Source organism: Saccopteryx bilineata, chromosome 5 (assembly GCF_036850765.1).
Source record: "Saccopteryx bilineata isolate mSacBil1 chromosome 5, mSacBil1_pri_phased_curated, whole genome shotgun sequence".
NCBI classification, from domain to species: domain Eukaryota; kingdom Metazoa; phylum Chordata; class Mammalia; order Chiroptera; family Emballonuridae; genus Saccopteryx; species Saccopteryx bilineata.
The window spans coordinates 259,795,113-259,815,336 of NC_089494.1; the positions used below are offsets into that span (position 1 = coordinate 259,795,113).

The window sequence follows — 20,224 nt, forward strand, 5'->3', positions numbered from 1 at the left end:
TGCCACTGAGAAATTAAAGTTTCCAGGCTGCCACAAGAAGAAGTTGGTTCTTGCTGGCCATTGTGTGTGGGTGTGTAATATATTTTATACTTAACATTTAGATATACTTTTATATGTGTGTATGTATAATATATATATACGTATATATGACTTAGCTGAAGTTTCATATGTGCACATTGTACATATACCTCTGTTGATATATAGTATATATATGATATATATATATGTGCTTCTCTCTCTCTCTGTTCCTTTCTGAATGTGTATGAGACGTGAACTAAGCTTTTATTTTCCATATAGCTCAAATAGTAAGCATTTTTCGAATGTAGAAGGCTTACAATAAATAAACACATTTTTCAAAAGTTTAAAGTAGAAATGAAAAGCTTTTAAACTTCTAGCTGCCCCATTTATTTATATTTCTACTTTTCAAAGGACACACTTTATTTAGTTTCTTCTCTCTGTGACGGCTGGTAAGTCCCCTTTAGCAAAAATATATTTTTTCCCCACCAGGATAAAGATCTCAGATGCGCAGTGTGCTAACCAGGAGGCCCTGTTTTAGAGTGGGAAGAATATTCAGACACTGTGACTTTCAGATCCTGGTCTCTGACTCTGTCACTCAGGTGTTGAAGGACAGGGACCTGTAGATGTGTCCTGAGTCCGAGTACAGAGCAGTGAGATGGAGACAGCCCCACCCACAGCAAAGGGGGGGGATCCAGTGTAGAGGAGCTACTCTCGCTCACTGCCCCCCCCCGCCCCTGCACAGGTGCACACACACACCCGGGCTCACACACGCACACACCCAGACAAGAGCACACGTGTACATGCATGGGCGCGCACACACGCAAAAACATATACAAGGCAGTCACCGCTGCTCCATTCTGTTGACCCACATGGGCAGTTGAGAAGGAAATGGAATTTGTCTGAAACATACTGAAATGTTCAATTGACTAAAGCAAATGGCCCATTAAATTGAGCTTATCCAATCAGTAGGGCCAACCTTGATTCACATCTTGTTCGGCCAGCCATCTTTGCACATTTTCTTTTTTTTCCAAAACAGTTATGCCACCTGAGCTTGCACATCTCTTCTCCAGCATCCTGCGGTTCTATAAACCTTTCCACCCATTTAATTGCTTGATCTTGTATATATGTTTCCCCCCCAAACTGTTAATACCGTCGATACTTAAGGGAAATAGATCAACTGGTTTGACCATTAAAACGGAAGCTCTGGATGTGGTTCTTTGCTTATACATTCTGGACAAGTTTTAAACTAATTAAGAGAATTTTAAACTTGATCTAAAGAGGACCTCTGGATGCAGAACATTTTTATTGCTTCTGTAAATCCCACAGTCCCCGAGCCACCCCTGTGTTTAGACAGGGATTTCTTAAAAGACAGCTTCCAATCTCCTAGTTCTTGGAGAGGATCAAACACAGATTGTTTTTCATCAGCACACAGAGAACGCAGACCATGACTCGTGTCTTTGGGGACCCCTGCTATCTGCCCAGCTGCGCCCGTGTGCCTGAGGGGTTTTAAGTCCCAGATGGGTGAAGAAGAGAAGGTATAAAGGAGGCTGTTTGTGGAAAGAGAGCCCTGGGTTTAGAGTTTTGAATGGGGGCTCTGAATTTGGAAATGAGCTGAATGTTGGTGTCCTTGGGCAAGGCTCCCATGAATAACTGTCCTACCTTCCTACCTTACACTGTCAGGTCGTGCTGGCAGGTCAACTGAGCAGACTGCAGGACTCCTTTATAAAAAGTAAGGCGTTGCACACATGAAAGGTTTCTGTTCCTTCTAGTAACCTCTCCTGTTTATCCCTTTAGCCCCACTTCAAACATTTCCTCCACTGGGAAGCCTTCCCCAACTCTTTCAAGCAGAATGATTGAACATACCCTGCCCTCATGGTACACCGCCTAAAATACAATCTAAACACGTAACGTGTCGGTGCCTACAGTCAGGTTACATCAGTTAACTTTTCCCGGGTTTGTGCTGCTATATAAACCACCCCCGAGCACAGTAGCTAACAGCCTCTCTGAGGCATTCTTTCTAACGAGCCATTTCTTTCTGCTGCACCTGTCTCTCTTCTTCCTCCTGGACCAGAGGATGGCCAGGGCTCATTATTCTCATGGCAAGAGGGTCAATAGAGACATAGAGACACAGGAGGCCTCTGAATGCCCAGACTGGGGACTGACAAATTATCGTTTCTGCCCACATGCCCGCAAACCCAAATCAGATTGATAGGAAGCACATTCCCCTCACAGTGAGGCCGTAGCAAGAACTGGACGCAGGGTGGGGTGGAGAATTGGAACTGAACGATGCAGGTTCACCTGCCCCGTTGCATCAGGACCCCCTGTTGGATGGCAGGCAGGAGGAATGTCTGCTCCTATATCGCTCGCCCCTCTGCCTGGAGATGGCAGGTAGATGTTTCCCTGATGTTTCTTGAGGTCCAGAATACCTTTCCCACCATTTCCATATAGCAGAGTTTGGCCAGCTCTGGCTTCTGGGACAAATCTATTTTTGTTGTTGTTGTTGTTTGCACAGAGAACTAAACACATAAATTGTTGTAAAGAAAAAGAAAAAAATATTTAAGGACACATGAAAATGATATGAAATTCAGATTTCGGTGTCCACACGACAGTTTTGTTGGAGCACAGCCTCACCCGTTCATTGGTGAACTGGCTCTGGGTGCTTCGAGCACAACAGCATACTTGGAGTTGCCACAGAATGTCCCTGGAGCCTAAACCACACCTGCCTGGCCCCGCACAGAAACTTTGCCACCACTCTGCTTTATAGCATCCAGAAACTGAGAGAGAACAAGGAAATGAGTGCCCTGCCCGAGACTATAGACTTGGTCAGCTCCAGTAAGCCTGTGGCTTTGGGGTTTAATATTTTCCCTACTTTGTTTCCTAGTAACTGGCTGCCCCCGACACCCATGTGTCACTGATCCGGAGGCATTTCCTGCAGCGACGCTTCATGACCCAGCGACGTCCGGCCCAGTGAAGCCACCGCGGTGTCCAGCATGGCCACGCTGCTCCTGGGCGCAGTGCTGCTGGTGGCGCAGCTCCAGCTAGTGCCTTCCCGCCCCGGCGCGCCAGGGGCCCTGCAGAGCCAGCCGGAGCTTGTGCGCAAAGCGGCCTCCGTCCAGGACGAGGCCCTGGACGCCGCAGCCCCCAACGGCTCGGCCCAGCAGCTGCCGCAGACGATCATCATCGGCGTGCGCAAGGGCGGCACGCGCGCGCTGCTGGAGATGCTCAGCCTGCACCCTGACGTGGCTGCCGCCGAGAACGAGGTGCACTTCTTCGACTGGGAAGAGCACTACAGCCAAGGCCTGGGCTGGTACCTGGGCCAGATGCCCCTCTCTGCGCCGCACCAGCTCACCGTGGAGAAGACCCCCGCGTACTTCACATCGCCCCAAGTGCCTGAGCGGGTCCACAGCATGAACCCGGCCATCCGCCTGCTGCTCATCCTGCGGGACCCGTCCGAGCGCGTGCTGTCCGACTACACACAAGTGCTGTATAACCACGTGCAGAAGCGCAAGCCCTATCCGTCCATCGAGGAGTTCCTGGTGCGCGACGGCCGGCTCAACGTGGACTACAAAGCGCTCAATCGCAGCCTCTACCACGTGCACCTGCGCAACTGGCTCCGCTTCTTCCCGCTGCGCCACATCCACATCGTGGACGGCGACCGCCTCATCAGGGACCCCTTCCCCGAGATCCAGAAGGTCGAGAGGTTTCTGAAGCTGTCGCCACAGATCAACGCCTCGAACTTCTACTTCAACAAAACCAAGGGCTTTTACTGCCTGCGGGACAGCGGCCGGGACCGCTGCTTACACGAGTCCAAAGGCCGGGCGCACCCCCACGTGGACCCCAAACTCCTCAGTAAACTGCACGAATATTTCCACGAGCCAAACAAGAAGTTCTTTGAGCTTGTGGGCAGGACATTTGACTGGCACTGATTTGCAATAAGCTAGGCTCGGAACCTTCCCTACTGTAAGTTCTCGTGTGCGTCTAGGGGTGGGGGAAAAGTAATTTTAAAAGGGCATTTAAACTATAATTTATTTGTAAAATCCATAAATTACTTCTGTACAGTATTAGATTCACAATTGCCATATATATACTAGTTATATTTTTCTACTTGTTAAATTGAGGGCATTTTGTATTGTTTTTCATGGTTGTTAACATTGCGTAATATGTCTCTATATGAAGGAGCTTAAAAGATTTCACTGAAGAAAAAAAAAAAAAACAAAGAAAAGAGAAAATTCTGGAGATGCTGTCTTTTTTTAATATAATTAACTTGGCCCTGACTCAAACTAGCTAGCTGTCTGTGTTGCACTCATTGGAGAATCCATATTCCTTTGTTACTAAAAAAAAAAAAAAAAAAAAAAAAAGAAATTACATGGCTACTATGTTCATCTTTTCGCCTTGTTTTTCTTCATTGTTCTTTCTTACTTTTTAATGTTTCACTGTGGTCATCAGATTTATTGTTATTTACATTGTAAGGTTTCTTTTCACTGAGAACCACTGTTATTCTTCAAGGGGGCAGTTTCACCCGCTCCTGACTTCAGCGGGCACCTGAGTGTGGGTTCTAACACCATGTGACCTCCAGGTGGGCAAAGCAAGGCGATGTCAAGACTGGAGAAGCAGGGGATAGCACGTCAGAAGCTCCTTACAATGCACCTGTGACTCAGAGGGCTTGCCTAGCCTCCTGACCTCAGCCGCGGGCAAAACGTACAATAAAGATGGGTGAAACCTACAATCAAGTTGGGAAAATCCTACAATAAAAAGAGTTTAAAGCACTGGCCTTTAGAATGACCTTGGGACTGTGCCGCCCCAGGTGGCAGTGGGCCTCCGCAGAGCCACTTAGAATAGAAAAGGATAACGGCGAAATCACTGTGTCCCCCGCCTTGTGGATTCTCTGAAAAGCTGACTAAGAGGGTATACGGCCTTTTGCTTAAGCTGGTGTCTGTTTATCTATTTCTTGAAAGCCCAGCACGCATTTATAGACGTACCTGCCATATGCTTTGAGACGCAGATATGTGTATGTTTAAAAAATCAGTTCTTAATTTGGAGTCCTGAAGGAGAAAGATTTAACCCGCAAGGGTGATAATCAAAAAGGAGAGAAGCGCAAAGCAGAGCGTGAGGGCCCGGGGGCCAGGACACCTGCTCTGAGAAGCAGGGGGCCCGCTGCAGCTCCGCTTCGGCCCCGAACAGCTGGGCTGTCGGAGGAGCCTGGGCTTTCTCTCTCGTGCCGTCTGCCTTCAGTCAGCCTTTTACAGGATTAAATAAATTGGATTTTTTTTTCCTCACGAAAGCAAAAACATATTCATTACAGTAAAACGAAAAGTACAGATGGGCAAAATAAAGCCATTTCCTGACAGTGTACACTTAAGGCAGAGGAGTGAGATGGACATAATCAACTGTTTTCTGCACACAGGAACTGATGGGACTGTTTCCCCGCGGAACCTCAGGAAGCAGGAGTCATTATGCCAAGATCAAAAAGGCAGACACAGGGGCGGAGAAGATAAGGACCGTGCCCACTTTCGCATGGATGTGGGTAAGCCGGGCCTTGGAGGCCCCGCAGAGAGCTTGAGCGCTCGCACTTTGTTTCTCTCTGCACAACTCTTACAGAATGCAAACGGACAGGCCCAGACTCAGAGACAGTCCTTCCCTACTCAGCCTGACAGATTCCTTCCCTGGGGCCCGAGGTCTTCTCTCCCGACAGGTGCGTGTGCCCGAGCCAGAGGGCAGGGCCAGAGTTCTCAGCCTGGCAGTCAGGGCAGTGAGTCACCTCGGTCCTGGCTCAGCACCTGCAGCCCCGCCTGGCCTTAGCCCGGCCCACAGCCGCCCCAGGCCCTGCCCGGACAGCAGAGAGAAGGCCGTCCTCTCCAGAGCCCAGCAGGGTTGTCATTAACAGCCAGCTCCCCGGAGGCTGAGGCAGAGATCCCGGAGCGGGCTCCCCCGGAGGCGGCGCTCTGCACTGCGCTTCCTTGTTATCACCCCAGTTGGAGAGCTGAAGAAAGGAGGGTCCCAGAAAAGGGTAAATCCGGTTTCCAAGGCGGCCCAGGAATTTGGTGACAAAGTGGAGACCCCAGTGTGAGTTTTTCAACTCCCAAGAGGATGGTCTTTGCACAATACCTGTGAATGCCTGGACCCTAACGGGGGTGGGAGGCGGGGCAGGGAGTGTTGGCTTGGGGCAGGGAGTGTGGGGGCGAGAGGCGCTGGGTAGGGACGGCGGGAGGAAGGACTCAGACCGAGGACCTGGTCTGGCTGCTGGGGCGAGAGGCGCCAGGTGGGGACGGCGGAAGGAAGGACTCAGACCGAGGACCTAGTCTGGCTGCTGGGGCGAGAGGCGCCAGGTGGGGACGGCGGAAGGAAGGACTCAGACCGAGGACCTAGTCTGGCTGCTGGGGCCGCACCGGTAGGGAGGGGGCTGTCCAGTGTGAAATGATCAGTGGGTGTGAATTTAATAATTGTTGATTTGGGAACGCAGGGTCTTGACTCGGGGCACGTTCATGGATGTCAACTATGGATAAAGGGTTGGGGTTCTATGGCTACGTCTCTTCGTAAGGTACAGGAAGTAAGAAACCATCGCTCCAGACCTAGCCCAGGCACTTGGATGTCACCTGAACACTGTCCCATTCAGAGGATGCCCTGTGTTTGACCGGTGCCTGCCTTCGTAGAGGCCCGGAGGCCATGACTCAGGAGCGAGCTGGGCACCTGGTCCCTCCCCAAACACACCTAATACCGATTCTACTAACAGAGAGAGAGAGATGCCAACCAGAGGGAGGGAGGTTCCTGCCTGCACGGGTCCAGTCCCAGGGATAACCTGCTGGGCTCCAGGTGGGGTCCTCTGGGCGAGCACCTGAGCAAAACCCTCAGCTCTTAGTTTTAGAATATTCATGGCACGTGATGTTTCTGAATCAAGATAACCCTTGCCCTCTCCCCTTTTCCCAGGAATCAGATAGTGCTGAAATCCTGTTAACACCAGTTATCACTCACAGCCTGAAAATCTGCTAGTTCAGCAGAAATGACACTGTGCCTCTGAGCACAGGGTGCTTGCTCTTTCTGTTCCAGGAGACTAACGGGAGACGTAGGAAGAAGGGACCTATGCCCAGGTGCCTGCCACTTCCGGGGGGAGTCAGAGATCACGACCATGCGTTCAGACGTTCATTAAAATTGTATTTGTCTTTTGAGCCCCTTCTCTGTGCTTAACATGTTATTAAGCACAGAGTAGGGACTTTGTATTTTCTTTTATATCCAAGGAAATAAAAGAAAATTAAGCAACCAGAACTTCATAGTTATTAACTGTTCTTGGCTTAAATTAAAAAAAAAAAAACATGGAAGAGGCCAGGAAGACAGGGAAAATGAGATTTGTAAACTGACCAGTACTTTCTCATTTAACTTAGGAACAACTAGCCCTATTACACAGAGGAGGAAACCGAGGTATACAAAATGGTGGTTCAGTGGATAGAGCATCAACCCAGAATGCTGAAGGCACAGGTTCGAAGCCTCCAGGTTGCCGACTTGAGTGCAGGCATGCTGGTTTGAGCACAGGGTTTCCAGCTTGAGCAAGGTCCAAAGTCACTGACTTGAGCAAGGGGTCACTGGTTCCAGTCAAGACACATATGAGAAGTAATCAAAAAACAACTAAAAAAAAGAAGAAAAGAGAAAGAACTGGACCTGCCCTGTTGCTTTTAAAGAAAGAGAGGACTGCTACTCACATTCGAGGGATAGTTATCCTGGAGACGGGGAATGTTGTCACTGAGGGTCACAAACAAAAGATGAGAGATGACAGAGATGTCACTCCCAATGCCATTTCTCAGGAGTAGTAACAGGTCAACAGTCTTCCCAGAGGTCATTGGCAGAGCTATGGCCCAGATCATCAGAACTGATGGGCCCCAGCACCCCTATTCTGCCCACCACAAAGCTTCTTGGAGGATGTGCTAGGGAACTGGGCCATGGAGGGTGATGGATGTCACCCGAGCAGGGCATTCAGGACAAGGAGACCTTGAGGAATTAAGACTGTGATGATGGGGAGTGGGGGGAGGCAGGGGGCATGCAGGCAAGAGACTTGTCTGCTGGGCATGCAAATGGGTTCAACACACTGCGAACTCGCTCTGTAGCAGCCCGCCGTGGTCGTGGCATCCGCTTTCCGACGGTGGCAGCTTACTTAGCAGGCACTCGTGTTTCTCCGTCTCCTGTGGAGGTGTGTCTGTCACATAAAAGTACCCATCGTGTACGGCACGCCAGCTATGTGCTTGGGACTTTGAATATATTTCTTCTAATCTGCAGGACAATTTTAAATAGGAAATGGCATAGTACTAATTTGACAGAGGCAGAACCTCAGACCCCGAGATGAAAGGTTTTGCCCTCGATGGCCGACTCATTGATTGTTAGAAGTGGAATGGAGTCTCTGACCTCCTTGCCCGGCTACGATCAAGTCCGTGCAGTGTAGGGTAAAGAGGAGAAGCAGTCCTACGTGAGCAGCTGTTGGTTAGCAGAGCCCAGGAGGAAAGTGCTGGGCCTCCGGGATGTGGGGGCGCACAGACGGGGTTTGACGGGGTCAGACCGTCTTCCAGCGAAAGACTGAGACCAGATGCAGCTGGGCCGTGACAAAGCGTGCTCCGTCTTCACAGAAGTTCGCTGAGGAAGCCTGGACTTGAGCTAGAGACCAGAGCAACACAACAGTGCTCTCCACACGGCCGACCGGGAGGCCCGAGCCACAGGCACTGATGGAGTTGCTCTATGGAGTATTTTGATGTAGGAAACGGCCTTAGCTTGTCACCCCGCTGTGAAGACCCATTTCCCCCCAATTTCCCTGTTAGGTAACCTGACAAAAAAAAAAGTAATTAGACCCAGGAGACCTGGGGGTGAATCTTGACTGTACTGATTGATTATTGACCACGTGGCCTTAGGTTCACATTCTCAGAACCTCAATTTCCTTGTGAATGATGCTCAATGCGCTGATATTTACTTAAGTCTGTTTTGGGGGAAAATAATAAATTCCAGTAGGTAGAAACCGTAAACTTGTTGGGTATGCGGGTTAGTGGGTAAGAGCGTTTAGGACTCTGGCAGACAAACCCAGACTGGTTTTGAACCGAAGAGCACACACCCACTACCTTTGTTTCCCCATCTACTTGCATCTGTGAGACTTCAGCCATTGCTCGAGTGTCCCAGCTAGATCACATTTACCTGGGAAGGGTCCCCAGCCCACCCCCAGAAGAGGTGGCTCACCCAGCACTATTTGCTGATGAGTATCCTTGAGTTGGCAGGAGCTGCCTTCGCTGAGGGTGCCTGGGATGTTATGTCTGCTCTGTCCTCCACCTTCCTGGGGACTGCCTGTGACTAACGATGGACTGACGTGGGATGTGGAGCCCAGACTCCTGGTCTCCATGGTACAAGCCGTGTTCCAGAGCTCTCATGGCTCCGGCAGAGAATAGTCCTCTCCTTTCTCCTGTGCCTCTACTGCCTTACCCATATCTCCTGCAATCCCCTTCCCAGCAACTGACTTGCCCAAGAATACAGAAACCCACATCTCTGGCTCGGCTTCTCAGGCATCCAATCTAAGATAGTCAACTTGCAAAAATGTCTTATTCTCTCTGAATTTCACAGGAGGTGAGAACTCAGAACTTACTTCTTAATACTTTCAATTTTTATTTTATTTTTATTTTTTATTTTTAGTAAAGTGAGAGGCAGGGAGGCAGAGAGACAGACTCTCACATGTGCCCCAACCAGGATCCACCCAGCAAGGCCCCTACCAGGTGATGCTCTGCCCATGAAGGGCCGCTGCTCTGTTGCTCTGCAACTGAGCCATCTTAGTGCCTGAGGCGAGGTCATGGAGTCATCCTCAATGCCCAGGGCCAACTTGCTCAAATCATTTGAGCCATGGCCACAGAAAGAGCAGAGAGAGAGAGAGAGAGAGAGAGAGAGAGAGAGAAGGGGAGGAAGGAGAAGAAGCAGATGGTCTCTTCTCCTGTGTGCCCCAACTGGTAATCAAACCTGGGACATCCACACACCGGGTTGACACTCTACTGCATTCAAGCAAGTTGACCCTGGGAACTGAAAATGGCTCCATGACCTCACCTCAGGCACTAAAATAGCTTGGTTGCTGAGCAACAGAGCAGCAGCCTCAAATGGGCAGAACATTGCCCAGTAAGGGGCTTGCCAGATGGATTCTGTTGGGGCGCATGTCTATCTCTCTGCCTCTCTGCCTCTCAATAAAAAAATAAAACTAAAAAGAAGCTACTCCAAAACTTAATGTAGCAATCTAGTATCTCTCAGTTTTGTAGAGGGGGGGAGTGGGAAACACTGGGAAGGTCTTGTTTGGGTGCTCACCTCATTATCACCAAGTGGTGGCTAGGGCTGAAGCTGTCTGAAGGTTAGACTGGGTTGGGTGTCCAAGATGGCTTCTTTGGAGACATATTTGATGCCTCAGGTAAGGTGACTGAAACACCTGGGGGCTGCCTAGCCTTTGTCCCCTCTTTCATTCTCCATGTGGCCAACTCCAGCTTCTTCCTCTCGGCATGGTGGACTTTGGGTCGGTGGCGGCACTGAGGATGTGGTAGCTTGATTCACCCAGAGTGAATGCTCCAAAAGACCAAAGCAGAGGTCGCAAGGGTTACACAGGAGACAAGTGGCCCCTCCCGTTGTCTCCGTGGGACCAGCCCCGATTCGGTGCGGGGGAGGACCCCACAAGGAGCTGAATCCGGGCGGGGAGGCGTGCTCACTGGGGGGCCTCTTTGGAGTGGAGGCCCTACACTTGGTTGTTCCTTGACAACCAAATGGACAGAACACCTACCGAATGGACCTTCGGTCCTGTTTGAAAAGGAGATTAATAGAGAGGCAAGCTTTCACGAGCCCATTATAGGTCATTATATGTCCTAGGGCTGGCTCTGTAACTTCCATTCTTTCGACCTAAGGCATTCGACTAGATTCAGTCCAATCATCTGATCGTATGTGATGGCGAGTAAGCGATTTTGCAGACATCTTTTGTCCCGTAAGTAAAATACAGGCATGAACACTGTGAAGCTTTTCCTGTATAGTTTATAGCCCAAGCAGACCACAGGAGGAAGAGACACTCAGAAAACAAGCTGGAGACGGGGCAGCGTGGCCAACTTTCTCTCGTGTGGGCACAAACCCTGGCAGCCCCACAAGACCTCTTAGATGACTCATCAAACATGAAAGAGTGTGCTGAGGCCACACGGGAAAAACTGAACGCGAAGTTCAAAGAAGAACGCGTGGCAGGTTCCATTTCCACTTTCTGCGATTTGGAAGTCCTATGTTCAGTAGCAATTTACATTTTCCACACAATTAAAGATTGTACCCACTTCTAATTTGGACTTCAAGTATCCAATTCAGCTGCGATTTACACCCCTCCCCCCATGCATCTGTTTATCTGCTTCCCAGTGAGAAAGCTGGGTTTTGAATCTTGACATCACCACTTAAAACATGGGTAACACGAGCACATTTGATTAACCATTTCAGAGGGTCGGTTGGCTTGTATGTTAAAAGGGAATAAGACTTTATTTAAGAAATTACTGTGTATCTGAAAGGTGGGTGACACAGCCAGGCACACAGGCATGTAATATATGTGCATTTATTGTTCTTTTTTTATTAAAGTGAGAGGAGAGGAGATAGTGAGACAGATTCCTGCATACTCCCCCCCCTGGGGGAGTAAACCCCACTGGGTTTATTCCTGCATAAACCCAGCAACCCTATGTGGGGTCTATGCTTCAACTAATCAAGCTACTGGCTGCGGGAGGGAAAGAGAGAGAGAAAGGGGAGAGGGAGAGGGAGAGAGGCAGATGGTCGCCTCTCCTGTGTGCCCTGACCAGCATTTCTTGTTGTTTTAATGCCCTTTCTGTGGACACAGCCAAAGGCTCTGTGACTCAGGCCTCACTGTTGGGATTAGAGCCCTCCATCAGCTCTATCCGCCCGCTGTGAATGTCAAGGCCAATGCTTTTAAAGTTAATGATGTTTTTTTTTCTTTGTGCCTCTAAACATAAACTTTCCTATAAATCCAAGCAATCAATAAACACAATTTTTGAGACAATTACCTGAATAATAAAGGTCTTTATGTTTTTCTGAAATACACACAAAAGGAAGAAGAAAAAGAAAAGTTTGGTCTTTCTTTTTTCTTTTTTTCTTCACACATTACAGATGCCAATTAAAGGTCATTTGAATAGAAAAAAAATTTCTACTAATCATTTGGAAATGTACCTGTTTTCATAAAGAAGACCCTAACTATTTTCCCAAGGATAGAAATGACTATTTTTTAATTAGCTGCCATTTCTCCCATTTTCAACAAAAGTACTCCTTTAAAATTCAGTTTCTCCCCTCTGTCAATGTGCAATGTCCTGCTTACTTTCTGCCACCCCCCAGGAAGTGGAGGTGGTTATGGCAACCTTCAGGAAGAAACTTTAAAAAGAGTTTTCAAATTCAAGAGATATTTTAGCCTTGCCCATATACTTATTAAAATTCAGACCTATTCACGGTCACTAAATGGTAAAAGCAAATCAAGAGTTCCCCAGTGGATGACTGAGTAAACACATCCGGTCCGTCCGCACAATGCGGTGTTGTTCACCAGGAGAACCTTGCTCTGACGGGTGCCAGGGCCCGGGCGGACCTGGGAAACAGTAGACCCACTGAAACGAACAGGGTGAATAGCATAGGGTTCCGATTATATGGCATCTCTAGAATGAAAATAATCACAGAGACAAAAGGCAAGTTAGAGACCATGAGGGGCTGGAGAGAGAGAGAGAGAGAGAGAGAGAAAGAGAGAGAGAGGTATGAAGAACACAGGTCCATTAATACCAGGTGTCTGAGAGACGGGGCCAGCCGGGTCAGGCTCGTCTCTGCTCAGTGTCTCTCCTGCCCAGATCATTCCATTCTGTCTTCCCTTTTCATAGTTCGGGCCTCGTGGTCTGCACCCCGAAATCCTGGTGTATGGGCCTTCTTTCAATCCATCGCATGAGGCCCCTGATATCTGTAAGACAGGGACAACGGGCTCAGACACATTCCCTGTCTGGGAGGAGCCCACGGCCCCGGGCAGGAGACAGGGATGTCTGGCCAGCAGGCCCTGCCAGAGTGGTGAACTCAGAGAGGAGGGACATGGTGGCCTGGTCACCTGGATCGGGGAAGGCACCTCAGGACACAGAAGACATGTGATCCACGTTTGTCTCCATTCCACCACTGGCCACCACCCTTATTCTTCAGTGGAGTCCTGACTACACGAGGTTTTCTCAGACCCCGTCCACCCTCCCCGCCCCACCAGTGTGCTGAGTGATGGGCGTGTGTACAGGTCACTGAGGAGCCTTTTTAAGACGCATAACCGGACTGCATTTCCAGGAGGCTGTCATCCACAGGGATGATGCTGGGTCTCAGGAATCTGAATTGTTTTCTAAGTGTCACAGCTCTTTCTGAAACACACAGAAGATTGCGCTGTAATTTGGATTTGGAGGGTCCAAGGCTCGAGAAGGCATCCCCTCTTGCAGAAGCCGAGACAGGATTCCCCCATGATGGCAGACGCAGACCAAAGTCAGGCTGCTGAGATTAAATGTCCGCCTCTCTTCTGTCTGCGTGACCATGAACAGATCCCTTAACTCCTCGAGCCTCGTGTCATCAACATTAAGTGGTAGTGATAAGCCCCGAGTCATGGAACACATGGTGAACCCTGAGGACTGTGCTTGGTAATGAAGTGGTTCGTGAAGGTTCACCGTGATGGCTCAGAGGTCTATGCACATATCACCCCCCCTGCAAGGACTTCCCCGACACTACTTTCCGCTTCTTTTACTCTATTTTTCTTCATATAACTGATTATGACTTACGATATATATTTATTTGTAGATTCAATGTTTTTTAAATGCTCTCCCTTATTTCAATTTCCTCGTGCCATATGTAATTTGTTTCATCATTCCATGGGTGTGACCTGAGCACCTACTATGTGCCAGCCACTGCTCACGGGACTGGGCATGGAGCAGTAAGAAACAGGCAAAGCCCTTTCCGTCACACAGCTTTTCCTCTGGTGCTGGCTTACTGATCTTTCTCACTAGATCCCCATTTCCCTGAGGGTGGTGACGTGTGTCTTTTGTTCACTCCTGAATCCTCAGAGTCTAGAATAGTGCCTGGCCCATACTATCAAAACTCAGTGCATGAATGCACAGAGCATCTTTTTATCTGGTGCATAGAAATCGACACCAGGGAGGAAAGGGAGGTGATCTCTGACAATCTCTCACTGACAGACAACTGGCGACAGAACGCATCTCACCCCCACCCTCACGCGTCCCCGTGGTCCATGCTCTGTCCCTGCGGTCAGCCGCGGAACGTGAGACTTGGAGACATCGAAACACCTTCTCCGGGACACACAGCCAAAGAGGGACAGAGTCTGAATTCTAAGCTGGGTTTATTTAACCACCAGACCCATGTTCCACCTACTGTACCTGTTCAGAACAAAACCCACTTGTTAATTAATGAGCAGAGGGAGTAAGAAAGGATTGGCAAAGTCCTTGGCTACACACAAAGTCTCTGCACGGTGGGCCCGCCCCCCACTCCTGGTCAACAGATGTGGGATTTATCAACACCTAGGGGCTCAGATATCAGAAAAAAACAAACCACCTTAGGGCTTGTGAAAGAAAGAGAAGAAGGCGAAGGCTGGGGAGAAAAAGAGAAATGAAGGAAGGCCTTTCATTGGCTTTTTGTTCACCTTCGTACTTGATCCTTGGCCAGCAGTTGGGCACTGGCTGTTGTTCATGGTCCTGGATGGATTTCTCAATAGTTTGTTTGTTTGTTTGTTTTTTGTGAAGGATTGCTTCGCATTTCTCTGTGGAGAGCCAAGATCGCCCCTCCCCCAGCTGGGAGCCTCCCTCCCATTCACTGCCATGCCCCCATCCCCAACCCTGGAAGGTGGCCAGAGGCTCAAACAAACACTATTTTTTTTCCTCTCTTCACTGAAATGAAGGAACTTTGTACAAACAGGCGGCTGGATTCTCTCATTAAACATTGGGGGAGATAGTCACCCAGGAAGACCTTCTTCTCCTCTCAGCTGTTGTTTGTCTAGACGACATGGGGCTGTGAGCGTGTGCACAATATTTTTAGCCCATCTGTGAGATCGCTGTGTGGTTTCAGACACACAGCCTCACCTCTCTGAGCCTCAGGCTCCCTTCACTGAAGAAGGTCATAGAACGAGGTGACCTTTAACTTCCTGGCAAGGTCTGAAATGTTTTAACTTCTCCTAAGTTAAGAGAGAGAGAGAGAGAGAAAGAGAGAGAGAGGAAAGTTTGGTCTGTTTCCCTTCTCATCCTTCCCCCTTTTCTCCCTCCCTCCCTCTCCTTTCCCTTTTTCTCCCTTTTCCTTTCTTCTTCTTGGTCTCTTTTCAACCTGCCAAGATGTGAAGTCACAAGCTGCTCTGAGACGCATACCTTCAATGCGTGAAGTCGTTCTGGGCAGAAGCCAGAGGACTAATCTCTGAGCTGTAACCGATTCGTGATGTCCTTAGCCGAGGAAACGGGAGGGTTCCCTTGCAGCCCTGTTCCCTCTGCTCCGAGCCCTCTGTCTACAAATCTCGTTTCTGGAACCGTCAGCCTCTGCGCCGTGATGGTGCAGGTCGGGGCGGAGGGGGGTGGGGGGGTAGCCACATAAACCTATCTTCCACATCCCACGCCACGCTGCTCGTGATCTGCGCGGTGGGAGAGGCTCGGTCCGGCTGTTGTGGTCTGGAACCAGGGCTGAGGCAGAGTGGACTTAGAATTATTTTGAAAACTATACCTTATCATGGTAGACATGGCGAGAGTGTCTGAAAGTGTGTTTTCTGAGACTACATGCAGGAGAGGGTATGGGTGGGGGCCCCTGAGGGAGCTGGTTTCAAGAACGATTTGGGGACATTCTGGGTGCAGCAGCCATACAGAGAGTGGGAGCAAGTGGCGTAGGGGGACATTGTCTCTCCACAGATTTCATGTGAGCTAGAAACAAACTTTGCTGTATGGATCCTCTGAGGTCCTGGGGTGTTGCTATGTCAGAAACCTCAGGTCTTGTGAGGCTAGCTAAATTTAACCGGATTCACAACCCACAGGCAGTGATGATGAGGTGGTAGTCATAGGCATATGATCTATACCTTTTGGGGCCCCAAGAGGGAAATGGAAGTGAGAGGAAGAGAGAAACTGAGACCCTGTTCTCAGGTTAGGAGGATTTGATGATTCACTGTACACGTGACCTTGCTGGACACAAGAGTTAATGTCTTCGGTGTATTCTGTCTCCTTGAACCTTGACAGTGATTCTTCGGATGGGGGGGAAACTGAGGCTGGGGTTTGAGCTCAGGGCTGTCTCGTGCTCTGGCCAGCATCGGCCAGTCACACAGCTCTGTCTTCCGGCCGCTCTGCTCTGGCCCCTGTGCCTGCCTGGGCAGCATTTAACCCACGCCCAGGTATGGTACCTTATGTGTGTGGTTCTCACCACACGGGAGACAAGGGGCCTTCCTGCTGACAACTCCGACCCGGACGGCCATGTACAGAAAGACAGCTCTCCTCTGGGATACTCCGCGCTGGGGTCCTCCTCGTCGGAAGGTTCCGTGTGGAGTCTGAAAACCCGTGGGCTCTTGCTCTGAGCAGGGGCGAGGCTGGTAGACTTGAGAGGGTTCCGAACGCGAAGGAATTATTTGTGTCCTTGGCAATCTTATCATTCAAACCTTCTCAAGCTTTTCACTGTCACGCTTGCGATGAGCTCTAGGCCGTTGTGAATAAGCATGGATGGCTTTTCGAGGTTAAGATACATGGTGATTATTAATAAAGAGACGGGACCTTCAAGGCAGAAAGCGGGCGTAGGAGGTCCTGTGGTCCGCATCCTCACATGCCCGCGTCCGCGGAGTTCAGGCGTGCCGTGCGGACCGTGGTCTTCACAGGGTCTCTCCTACCCACGCTTGGATGGCTGCCCCTTGATGGAAGGCATGTTTGCTTCCCGGTTCTTGTAAGCTGGCCCAGCTTTATGTTCCTGGTACTTGGCGCTCTCTCAGCTCCTCCACGCTGTGCCCACATTTCAAGCCTCAGAAAGTGCCGGACAAGCTAGTCTGGATTCCCCAGCAGCCCGGACTTTTTATACCTGCGTGACTTGCTCAGAACATTCTCCTCCCCGCGCCGCTCAGCAGGGGCCTGTGTGGCGCTCTGAGCCCAGCCCATACGCCACCTCTCGGGCTCAGCTTCTCCGCGCCTCCGAGTCGGCACCGGGAACCTCCGTGGCGTCCCCAAAGCCCTGCATAAAATACTGTCTGTGGCGCAAGCCTCAGCGTTGTGTGTTATGGTCACTTCTGACCCCAAGTCCCCAACCAGACAAAGCTTGCACCTCACACGGCACTGGCCTCAACAGACGGTGGCTGAAAGACTGTTTGAATGGTTAGTAGATATCGGTGTCAGTAGTTAGCAGGTATTGAGAGATGTGGTGTTCCCCCACCGGCCTTCCTTTAACACAATCGCAGTCTACACCGCGAGGGGGCGGACTTGCTTCTAAATCCAGGGGCGCACCGAGGACAGGGCAGACCCGGCACACCAGGGAGCAGTCGCAGCGCCTGTACAGAGTTTAAACACGATCATGAAAGCACTCAACAGTGGGTCTGCTCTTTATTAAAGAGAGAGAGAGAGAGAGAGAGAGAGAGAGCACTTGAAGGTAACACGCCTCCCCGCAGACCCCTCCTGGCCCCTCCCACTCCACGCGGCCTTCTGTCCCTTGCTCAGGAACGCCTCTGCCACGCCCCGTTTCTATAGCACTTTCCCCAAGGCCCCTCCCTGATTTATTCCCTTCCTCACTCGACAACTGTGTACACAGTCACCACGTGGCAGGCGTCAGTACACGGGGAAGAATGAGGAAGAGGAGCTCTTGATGTCGCGGAGCTTGAATTTCAGTTTTGGGGGGGGGCAGAATATAAAATGAGAAAACACACACACACACTCACACACTCACACTCACACACGTTGATTGTCGGAGCGGTTCCTGCTGTGAGGACCGCATCCCAGGATGATGTGACCATGGTGGAGGAGGGTTGCCCCTAGATGGGGCTGTCAGTGACAGTGACAGTGTCTGGGTGACACAGGTGGTGAACCGAGGTCTGAGTGATGAGAAGGGGCAGCGGCGGGAAGGGCGGGAGGATGCTCTCGGCAGGGAGAGGAGTGAGTGTGGAGCCCCGAGGTGGGATGATGTGATAGGACCCACAGCGCGTGCAGGTTCCCAGTAAGGGTCTTGGCTATGACTTTTCTCTGTTCTGAATCCTTTCCTTGGGTCCATCCCTGCAGTCCGGCTGTACTCTGCACACACTCCTGGTATTTTTTATCTGGCAGAGACCACAGCCTGGCAGAGAAATAGAGTGTGTTTTGCCCTGGTGAGTTGGCTCAGCGGTAGAGCATCTGCCCTGTATGTGGAAGCCCCAGGTTCGATTCCTGGTCAGGGCACACAGGAGAAGCGACCATCTGCTTCTCCACACCTCCCCCCCCCACCACCTCTCTCTTCTACTTCTGCAGCCATGGCTCAAATGAGCAAGTTGGCCCTGGGCACTGAGAATGGTTCCAAGGCCTTGCCTCAGGCACTAAAATAGCTCAGTTGCTGAGCCATGGAGCAGCAGCCTCAGGTGGGCAGAATATCAGCCCCAGACCGGGGTTGCTGCGTTGATCCTGAGTTGGGGTACATGTGGAAGTTGGTCTCTTCACCTCCCTGCCTCTCACTTGATTAAAAGAAAGAAATAGAATGTGTTTTGTTGGAAGGCCATTTCTTTGTTGCTGATTCTGAGAATGTGGGAATGGGGTATGGAACCGAGACGGAGGGTTCCGTGTCTCTCCTCTCCTGTCCAGCAGCGCCTCCCGCTCCCTGCCACACGGTCCAGATGAACCAACCGATGCGGGTCCCACAGCCACTTTCCCCTTCCGGACCGTATTCCTGAGCGGTTTGCCTGTGCGGACTCCATTCAGTCACTGAACTCGCCAGCATCGCATCATCCGGGCCCCTTATTCAACGCAGAAGCCAATTAAAGCTCAGAGAGGCTGACTTCCTCGCTTGTGGCCACAGTTATTCAGCGGCCATGCTCAAGCTACTCGATGTGTGACCCTTCCCTAAGCACCGAGGAAACGCTAGGCAGTGGAAAGTCGCTTTGCATGCATTGTCTTTTCTCTCAACCGGGCCAGGTGTTAAAGAGCACGAGGCGAGGGAATGTAAGTCTGGGGCTTTTAGCAGAAACGTTGAAGAGGGAAGTCTTTCCCCATTCTGCATCTCGTGTTTGTCTCCGACGCCCGAGCCTTTCAGAAGACGCAGGCCTACTTGTTGTGAGCACTTTCTGGGGCCCCTGACCGATAGATGCTAGATTTCACTGAAATATTTTTTGCAAGCAACAGGCCCTTCTGCTTGCTTTCTGGCACAGTGGGCGGCGCTTCAAGTCTGGAATTTCTGGGTCAGGAAAAATTTCTGTAACTGAGAAATGTCCGCATGAGAAAAACCACACACAAAACCAGAGGGGCTGGGCTTGGAACACCAGCAGGACACGCTGGTACCACAGACCAGAGGAGAGCTAGGTGCCCTCCTCCGTGGCGCCTGTGAAGTGTGTTCTCTACATTTCAAAAAGTGTGAAACCAAGGGAGGCTGTGGTCAAATTTAGGAAATGCATAAGCGGAATAATGAGGCTTTTCATTGAGGCTCATAATTAAACAGGAGAATAGAATATGTGTACAGTATTTCCAAAAGGTAAAATAAGCAAAAAAATAAAAAGAAAATAAAAAGATACTTGCTCAAACACTCTAGAACAGCAGTTCTCAACCCGTGGGTCGCAAGCCCGGCGGGGGTCCAACTACCAAAACACAGGGGTTGCCTAAAGCCATCGGAAATGCATATTTTATTTAAAAATGAATTGTATAATAAATATGTATTTTCTGATGGCTTTAGGCGACCCCTGTGTTTTGGTCGTTCGACCCCCGCCAGGGTCGCGACCCACAGGTTGAGAACCACTGCTCTAGAAGTATTTTAAGTTAACTGTAATGAAAAGGAGTGACTGCTTCATCTATCAAATTATTAAATGTTTATATATAAGCTGTATGTACGTGTAATGTTTAAGACTAATAAAGATCTATCAGCCTCTCTCTCTCTCTTCCCCTCCCACAGCCATGGCTTGAATGGTTTGAGCAAAAGTTGGCCCAGGCACAGAGGATGGCTCCATGGCTTTGCCTCGGGTGCTAAAGTAGCTTGGTTGCCAAGCAACAGAGCAACACTCCAGATG

The 20,224-nt window shown here is 50.1% G+C and overlaps 1 protein-coding gene and 1 non-coding gene across 4 annotated transcripts in view; both read left to right on the plus strand.

The window, feature by feature from the left end:
- HS3ST1 (heparan sulfate-glucosamine 3-sulfotransferase 1) overlaps nt 1–12,006 on the plus strand; it is a 40,479-nt gene extending 28,473 nt beyond the window's left edge. The window contains exons 2-3 of one of the 3 annotated variants that reach the window (XR_010731913.1): nt 2,900–6,081; nt 7,395–12,006. Coding sequence is in view for 1 of the 3 variants with exons in the window: in XM_066280063.1 (XP_066136160.1) it covers nt 3,009–3,944 (936 nt within the window). In the remaining 2 variants the exon portion in view is untranslated. Of the gene's footprint in view, nt 1–2,899; nt 6,108–7,394 lie in introns of those variants that run through there. The other 2 variants (XR_010731914.1, XM_066280063.1) reach the window with 2 other exon arrangements.
- Nucleotides 12,007–18,340: 6,334 nt separating this feature from the next.
- TRNAT-UGU (transfer RNA threonine (anticodon UGU)) lies at nt 18,341–18,416 on the plus strand. Its single transcript has one exon. It is a non-coding gene; the product is annotated as a tRNA-Thr (tRNA).
- The last annotated feature ends 1,808 nt before the right edge of the window (nt 18,417–20,224 follow it).